Consider the following 8,658-nt stretch of genomic DNA (forward strand, 5'->3'; position numbering starts at 1 on the left):
GAGGCGGTTCAAGCACCTACATTGAACACCTTCAAGAGAAATTTGGATGCTTATCTTGCTGGGATCCTATGACCCCAGCTGACTTCCTGCCCTTTGGGCAGGGGGCTGGACTTGATCTTCCGAGGTCCCTTCCAGCCCTAATGTCTATGAAAACTATGAAATCTATGACCCAGAGGGCACCACAGGTGCAGAGGGAAGCACTGGGTCCTTGCGCAGCTCAAGCAGGCAGGCAGGCTCCAGGGAGAAAAAAAAAATCAGGCTCGCCAGTTTTTTGTTTTTTTTTCCTTCAGTGGAACCTGCCTGGATAGACTGCTGCTAGGCTGCCTGCATGGGCTGCCTGCACAGCCCCTGAGATGCATGGAGCCCAGTGCTTCCTTCTTCAGCAAACTAAACCACCTCAGAGATATTTTATTTTGCTGTGTCCCAAAGTCATTTAATGCGCATTACACTGCCAACATGTGCAAACAGCTCACCATTAAAACGCATTATGCCACCGACATGTGCAAACAGCTACAACAGGGCATTAAGTCATTTTAAAGGCCAATTTTGTGGCATGTAAAAATGGCCCTTGATGTCAGCTGGGCTGTCTGGGTATAACGTAGGGCAGAGAGCAGTTCTGAGGTTTTACAAAAGAAGGCTTTTTGAATGAATGGGCCAATGATTTTCTTTGGGAATATTCTGTCATGTAATCAGGCATCTTTATTCTTTTTCTAAGTGGCTTTTGAAATGTTTATAAACAACCCAAGTCCCATTGGATATCTCACACTGGAGGAGAAAAAGTACCCAAGTAATGTATTCAATAGGACTTACACTCAGACCATTTAAGGAAAAAAATGTGTTTTCCCTGCAATATACTTAAATGTTTACTATAAATGCACCCTGAGCTAAAACCCTTCTGCTGTACATGAACTCTAGCATGGGCACATTTATTGTTCCTCACAGAAGATGGGAAGGGGCAGAGGAGCAAAGCCATGTAAACAAAGCAGCCCCTGGAGGCACACATTACATTCTCAATCCTACTAGAAACTTCTGTTATCAGTTGATCAATGTCTATCCATACGTGGGTCCTACTCCAGGCATTTGTACTCATGCATTTCAGGGTAGAATTTAGCCATTGGTCTTTCGGTCAGCTTGAATGGAAAGTAACTGTGTCCTTCCAGAGCCTGGGTCACACTGCTGATGCCTGCTCTCCCCTCTCTGACAGATGCGCAGAAGGAGTCTTTCCCCGTAACTTGAATCCTCTGACAGCAACCAGTTGCAGTTATAATTCATAAATACACCTGAGCACACAAATAACCTCCATCTACAATTGCAAGTGGGGACAAGAAGGGGCATGGCCCCATACCCATGCCACTGTTGCTGATGTGCACGTATCCACTGTGTGCACCAGGGGGAGTCTGTGAGGCAAACAGGACCCTCAGAGAGAGCTTAGATCTGCACTGTAAGAAGTTTAGGCCTGTCTGTACTGAATGTACATGGAATTTGTAACCTGTCACAAAGTGTTAACAATAAAATCCACCTGGATATGCAAAGAAAAATATTTGACACTACGGGCCGTACTTTCTATCCTGACTGAGGCCCTGTCGAGAAGGGAGGTGCAGGGAGCTGGATGCAGTGCCCTGATCTCTGCTGCCCCGGTCCTAGTGTGCATCAAAGCTGCAGCAGGCAGCTCGAATTGGTTATGCTGTCATACAGTCCTTCACTGACTTTGCATCTGTGACAGAAATCAAGTCCATCAGTCTGTTCCCAGTCCTTGATATGCCTGCTTATATCGGGGTTAACAGGCATGGCTGGAACAGATGTCCACATCTTTGCCAGAACACCCCATGGGCAGGGAGAAATTCTGTGGGCTATATACCTGGTCAATTTAAATCCACTTTGCTCTGCTGAGAGATGTTAAGTGGATTTAATAGACCAAAGAATCAGAATCCCATATCCTTATGAAATAGCAGAAGTGTTTGTATATATCCTGAACAAGGCATTTGTCATCATTCCCAGAATACACATCAAATAAGATTACACAATGGCTAGTGATGCTTTACTTCACTACCACCGATATATATTTGAATACAGAAATGAGTTTAGTGCAGGGGAGGGTGGGAGTTTTAGACAAGCTGTGAGCCACCATCAAAGGTTGCCTCTGTAAACAAAGCCCTTTCCTTTTCAGTGTGGGGATCAAGCTGTACAGCTTCAAAAGAACGTCAAACGCAGCCTGCAAACTGGGTGTAGAACGGATAAAAGAATCCTTCTTTAAAACAGAGAGTTAGCTTCAACTAATAAAAGAAATCTAAAAATGTCCATTGTCATAGCTTTATACTAACACTGTCTGCCTTGGCAAGCTTTAAATACTGGGCTGTGCCATAAAACCTAAATATGTCCTGGACTTGAAGTTGTTTACACAAAATATGAGCAGAGATAAAGTTACAGAGCTGGGGGTTGGAAGAGATGGCTTTAAAGCCATCCTCCGGGTACTGACGTCACATAGAAACCAGCTGCTGGGATGATGCTAAACGGAACTGTTTTTCAGTTTGTGAAAGTTGTGGAGTTAATCAAACAGAGTTGCAAATGCTGTCCCAGATAAAGTGTTTTCATCTCTCCGATGGTTTTCTTGTTTCTTTTAAAGATTGAGATTTGCAGAACTGGAACTCTTTATCCCAGCTAGCTATGCATTTCACCGCTTTCACTGCTACATTCGAAATGGACTGAAAAACTTCCAAAGGACTTCTTAATTCACAAAAGGTATAGTTTTTGTTGGGTTTTCTTTTGTTTGTTTGTTTTAGGCTCACAGTGTTTCTTGAAGACTTTTGGCAGAACTTGTAAAATAGAAAATAAGGGTAATGAATGTTACAAGAATGATAAACAGTTTGACCAGAGAGTTATTTAAACATTTGCCTAATGTTTATATTTGTATGTAGGTCAGTAATCACCCAAGTATGTAATAGTTTTTTACCCTCAAGGAAGAGCTGCTCATTGGTTCAGGCAGATTTCCAAACTGTACCTGATTTGTTAACAAGAGAGGTGACAACCTGTTTTTTGTAAACTTGATATTTTGTTTGTTTTTTAAACCATATATTGAAGCTTGATGTCTTCACAAGTTATAAGTGTGTACTATCTTCAATGCCTGTTCCTTCTTTAAAGAAAATAAAAATATATCAGTTCATTCATTATCCATCCAAAAGCTTGCATCTTATCCAGGGTTGTAGGGTGTAGCCGCATCTGCTCACATCTACCTCGCATTTTATCCATACTTGTGAATTAATCACTCGCTTGTAAATCAGAGGAAGATTTGTATGTCTGAATAGCTGGGCACATACACTCTAGTTAGTCTCCGTGGAAAAATAACACCTTCTCTTTTGATGTCACAGCAGCTTATTTTTAGCAGTTGCCATACGTCTGATAGAGATTTATTTCATACTATTTTTCATTTTTGATATATGCACAGAGGAGGGTAAAATGAGTAACATTAGAGACTAGGAATAGCCTCAATGTTTTTTTTTTCCTTGAGAGGGGGAGGGATCCAATGAAAGTAGAAGGGAAATATAGTTGATATAGACAAAATTGATTATGTGTTTAAAGTCAATTCCTGTAATGAGCCTCTGACCTTGTCTAGGACATGTGGAAAGTGCCAATACCGCAAGAGAACAAACAATGTGCACACATGGCAAACTAAAATTTGGGAGCCTTTTGAATATAGGAATTTACAGAGGAAAAAATATATAAAAAAAGAGGAGCACTGGCTTTCCATGTGTTTGTGCTGCTGCTCAAGCCTTGTGGAATGCCTGTAGCAACAGGCCAGTGGTTTATACAGGTTGTGGTTATATTAGCAGTACCAGAAATTGTGATTCTTGGTTCTCAGGGAGAAAAGAGTTAAAAGATAAGAATCAAAGGCCTTTGAGGAACTTAATCACCATAGCCCCAGCAACAGCAGTAACAGCAAAATTATATGGTGATCCAGTCATTCAAGAAAACTGTGAGTATTTGCACTTGATAGGGAAATTTTAACAGTACAAACTGCAATGTGAGGAAGGAAAGGAAGGCAGAATGAGAAAAACTGGCCCCCTCTACACGTTACATGTACCAAACAATTTACCAGCTAATTGTACAATTAATTTAGGCTGACTACAAGCGCGAATTAGCTATCACACCATATAAAGGTCCGTCCAGAGCTGGAACATGTGTAATACATTTCTAGCTGCTTTTTCTATCCAGCTTTAATTTGCATGTGTAGTAGGGTCTAAAGAAGCATTTTTGAGGGCAGCTGTAGAGCTACAAGTAAACAGTGGTAAGTAAACTTTTTCAGATCTTGCTTATATTCTGGTGGTCTCCAGTCTATTTTTATAAAGGACCACTTATATGAGGCAGATAGTAAATTTTGAAGATGGATGTGAACAAAGGAGTAATCAGGAATGTCCCTAAAAAAGCATTGTGGGACTTTTGATATGCTAAGCTGCTTTGTCAATGCATGCAGGAAAGGAGGGCATTCTATAAATATTAAACTGAAGTATATGGCTTTCACATTTTTCCAGTAATATTTATTCATTGATTCTGATTGAATTACAGTAATTATCACAAAGGTAGTTTTGCAATCAATAAGGTGAATGTATCCCTGTCTCTAGCTTATGCCTTTGCATGGTTCTTTGTTATAAACATTTGAAGGAGGAATTAAGTGAGGAACTAGAGAGATTATTTTACTTAATTTCTCTGATTTCACTTGGGTGGGGCTTAGAAGGTCTATAAAAAAAGAAAACAGCAAAAAAGGGCATTAGCAGTGTACCAAATGAAGAACTGCAACCTTTGCTCTAGTGAAATGTAAAAACACCGAAAGGGCTGGAACAACAAGATGTCTCAATTACAACAGCTCTTCTGGGCAGTGCAGTGTTGTTTTTGATCAACATTTATTGCAGTCCTGAATGCCAAACTGGAGTTTTGGCCCTGGAGAAAAGCAGGCTCTATACTCAAGTTGGCTTCCATATGAAGCTGTGAACTTGGCTGAAGCAGCAAACTCAAACTGGACTTTATGTTGAGAATGCTGCATTGTCCTTGAGCAGCTCTGTTAGTTGTACAGATCTTCATTTTTTTAAGCTGACTTAAATGTTTCTAGGCAGGTGAAATCCTCCACGTCCAGGATCTTGCTGGATGTGAAGCCTGTTTTGGAAGTGGTTCAGGTAGAGCTGAAAAGAGGAAAAGAGAAGAGGAAACGGGTTGCTCTTACAATTTTCCAGTGACACATCTGAGTGGGACTTTGAAACAGCTAAGCTCATACATTGCACTGGACAAGTGAAGAATTCCATTACATTACTGTGATCTTGAAAAACAGTGACAGGGAGGTTCAGTGTTCACTGAGATACTGCCTTCTAAAGCGCCAGCATCCCTTGCGGGACCTTCACTGGTGTCAGTGTAATGTGTTGTGGCAGGACTTCATCTGATTGAGAGATGCCGTTAACATATTGGACTTCAGCTCACTTGCTAATGAAAGAAGCTCATTAGCTTAGTATTTGGCATTAGCTTAGTATTTGGCTGAAATAAAACAGATGCTGATACTCAGTGATCACATAGTAGCCACAGCTGAGCCAACATGCTTTGCCCAATAAAAGGTGCTTTGGTCAAAGGTTTGCATGTGACTCAAAAGGGAATTGCAGAGGCTTATAGAGGTGAGTAATTACCATATCAAAGAAAACGTGTCCATAAAATGAATAATTGTTGTGACCTGAGAAGTAACATAGTCTCAGCCTCTCTTAATTGACTAATACAATTTGTAAGTATATTGTGAAGTGACACAGGTATTTCTGTTTACCTAGAGAACATAGCAGTCTGTTCTAAAAACCAAATCTTAAAAACCTACACGTCAGTCCATAGCAGACATTATGTCATGCAAGGATACTAAACTCCTGCTTCTAAGAATGAATTATAATGTCACTTACATGGGTATAGATCAGCAATACATTTGCTGATGTGAATGAAATACTGCTGTATAATTTGTGAAAGTAAGAGGAGTATCATGCCCATGAAAGCTTCAGGAAAAAAAGCTTTCCTGTACATGTAAACCATAATACAAGAGTGCTTCTTAATACATTTTCATCCAAAGTTTTTATAAGGTGTTGAGTGTCATAACTTACATTTGTTAAACATGGGGAAATTGAAATACAGAGAGAAATGATTTACTCAAAGTCTCATACTACATTTGTGTCAGAGGTGAGGATAAGACCTAGTTCCCTTGTCTCTGAGACCTGTGACTTGGAAATATATACTCTAATTTAATTACATTTGTAAAACCAAAATACATGATGACTTTATGTGTGAAAGTGGTTTTACCTAACAGAGAACACTCCATTCTAACATACACATAAATATGAAGATGTGTGAGTGAAATTTTGAGATTTTTATCTGTAAGTAATTATATACATAATTATGTGTATAATAGATAAACCCACAATCCTGTGTTATATAGATACACTCACAGACTATAAACTGTATACAAATATATATACTAGTAGGACTTATTTTACATGTGGCGGTATAAAGTCTGCATTATTCTGAGCAAACTTACTATCTTTAGATTTGTAGCTGAGCTGTCTTGTGACAACTATAGACACCATACTTGGCCACTCTGCCTAAAGGACAGATCTTGCAAGATTCTAGGGCATTGCTCTGCAATTCACTCCGAGATAAATTAAAGGTGCACAGCAGCTTGCAACAGGCTCTCACAACCTAGTAGTATCAAGTGCTAACATAGCACCACTGTTTTATTTCAGTAAGTTTGAATATTACCCATTTCTGTACATTTCCTTTGCTCTTATGCTGGATAGTTGAAGTGTGCAGAGTAACAGACTCAGTGTGATATCTGATATCACATTTAGGAGAGTTTGAGCTCTTTTTCCTCCTGTTGCCAAGCTCTTCCACGTATCTGTACTATAGTGTGTGTTTATAATTACAACCCTGGTGCTGTCTCCTGCAAACCAGTTTCAGCACAACTGGAATTCATTGCCTGTCTGTTCTATTTGCTTTATTTCTTTCCTTGAAGCTAGAATCAAAGGCATATAGGACTTCTTCTGATTAAGTTTGCTCCTAACTTCCAAGAAATATTCAGGAAAGAAAGAGGAGCAGAAACATCTTTTAGCTGATCCTCAGACTGCAGCAATGGACCTACGTAAACAACTGGAGAATACTGAGAGAAACTGGAATAAAGAGAAGATGGAACTGCTGGAGAGATTTGACAATGAAAGAAAGGAATGGGAATGCCAATGGAAGGTCATGCAGATGAAGATAGAAGAGGTACTTACACTTGTTGAGTGTTTACAGCCTGGTTAACATTTACATTATTGTGAAGTCTTTTGATTTTTCTCCTTGAATCACTAGCCTGTACATTGTTTGCTACTATGCATTTGTAGAGACTGAAGGTCAGCTACATGATCTGGGCTGACTCAGCATTTGAGAAATTGCTTATTTTATACCCAAAGGCACAGAGGAAGGACTTGAGTGTCACTTTGAAGCATTGGTCCCCCATCACATTTGCCATGATATTGCTGGCAGTATATAATCTTGCCAGACAATTTGGGCACAAAATGCAGTGGGCATTAAATGAGTGAATTTTTAGAAAAGTAAGGATACTGTCTTCAGACAGATCTGTGTGAGGCTTCATTGTATGCACATTTATTAACACAATTCCAGTATGGACATTGTCACACATAAATCTCCAGCAGTAAAGAACTGCATGCACCATGCCCACTGGGATAAACTGTATGCTACTTGATTCATTAACATCAACAGAAATGCCATGCATCAAGCAGTAATTGGCACAGGATGTGAGAGATTTATTCAGGCACGGACTTGCTATATTTACAAATGATGTTTAGTAAAAAATGTCTATAATAAACAACATGCCAAAACCTAAACACAAATAGTATTAATACCCAGTAGCAAATGCTCAGCCTTTGTCACGTCTACAGTGCTTCCTTCCTGAGACCTTTTTTTGTAATTATTTATTGTTCTTTTTAATCACAGCAATCCTCTCAACAAAATTCTCCACCCACTTGTTAATGCACAGGTTAAGCTACCTGGTGGCAATTTACCCAATGCATCTTCCACATTTTGTATTCTAATATGCACATGAAAATACTTTCTGCCAACACCATCCTGTAGCTGAGCTATGTAGGAATAAGAGAGTTCTCACATGACAGGGAAATAATGAATGGAAAAAGAAAATAAAGCCAAATAAATCATATCCATATCCATGATGTTTGTTTCTATGTATTTCCCCTTTAGCTTCTATTAGGTTTGAGAATGATATTCACCTCAACTTTCTGCTTGTATGTTGTGAAGTTGCTGGGCTTTGTTTAAGCAATTACCTCATTTCACCAGAGTGAGTGATATTCACTCAAAGATATTCCCAGCAGCAGGGATATGGAACTTGGAAGCATGGACAAGACAAAACCAGAAGTGGGCACTCTTCAGTCAGCAGCCCCTACTGATCACCTCCTACTAATATAACAACTGTACTCCACTTAATAACCATCAAGTAACTGCTCAGTTGTCTTGCGTCTTCTTTTCCAGTCACCTCCTAATACTCCCAGCTTTTTACTCTTTCCTTCCTGTAACCTTTTTGCACTTTGTTCTTCCTATATCCTTGTCACTCTGGCTTGCCAGCAAAATAACTCTTTC

At 39.6% G+C, this 8,658-nt stretch overlaps 2 protein-coding genes across 3 annotated transcripts in view; both read left to right on the top strand.

Annotated features, from left to right (window-relative positions):
- Nucleotides 1-3,970, top strand: part of SOGA3 (SOGA family member 3) — a 52,887-nt gene extending 48,917 nt beyond the window's left edge. For both annotated transcript variants that reach the window (XM_025211359.1, XM_025211358.1), the window contains exons 6-7: nucleotides 2,624-2,739; nucleotides 3,857-3,970. The gene's annotated coding sequence lies outside the window, so the exon portion shown is untranslated. The remainder of the gene's footprint in view (nucleotides 1-2,623; nucleotides 2,740-3,856) is intronic.
- Nucleotides 3,971-5,625: 1,655 nt separating this feature from the next.
- KIAA0408 (KIAA0408 ortholog) overlaps nucleotides 5,626-8,658 on the top strand; it is an 18,519-nt gene continuing 15,486 nt past the window's right edge. Inside the window, exons 1-2 of the mRNA XM_014522837.2 lie at nucleotides 5,626-5,651; nucleotides 7,022-7,272. Of these exons, the coding sequence (XP_014378323.1) occupies nucleotides 7,138-7,272 (135 nt within the window). The 5' untranslated portion in view covers nucleotides 5,626-5,651; nucleotides 7,022-7,137. The remainder of the gene's footprint in view (nucleotides 5,652-7,021; nucleotides 7,273-8,658) is intronic.

Source organism: Alligator sinensis, unplaced genomic scaffold (assembly GCF_000455745.1).
Source record: "Alligator sinensis unplaced genomic scaffold, ASM45574v1 scaffold96_1, whole genome shotgun sequence".
NCBI classification, from domain to species: domain Eukaryota; kingdom Metazoa; phylum Chordata; order Crocodylia; family Alligatoridae; genus Alligator; species Alligator sinensis.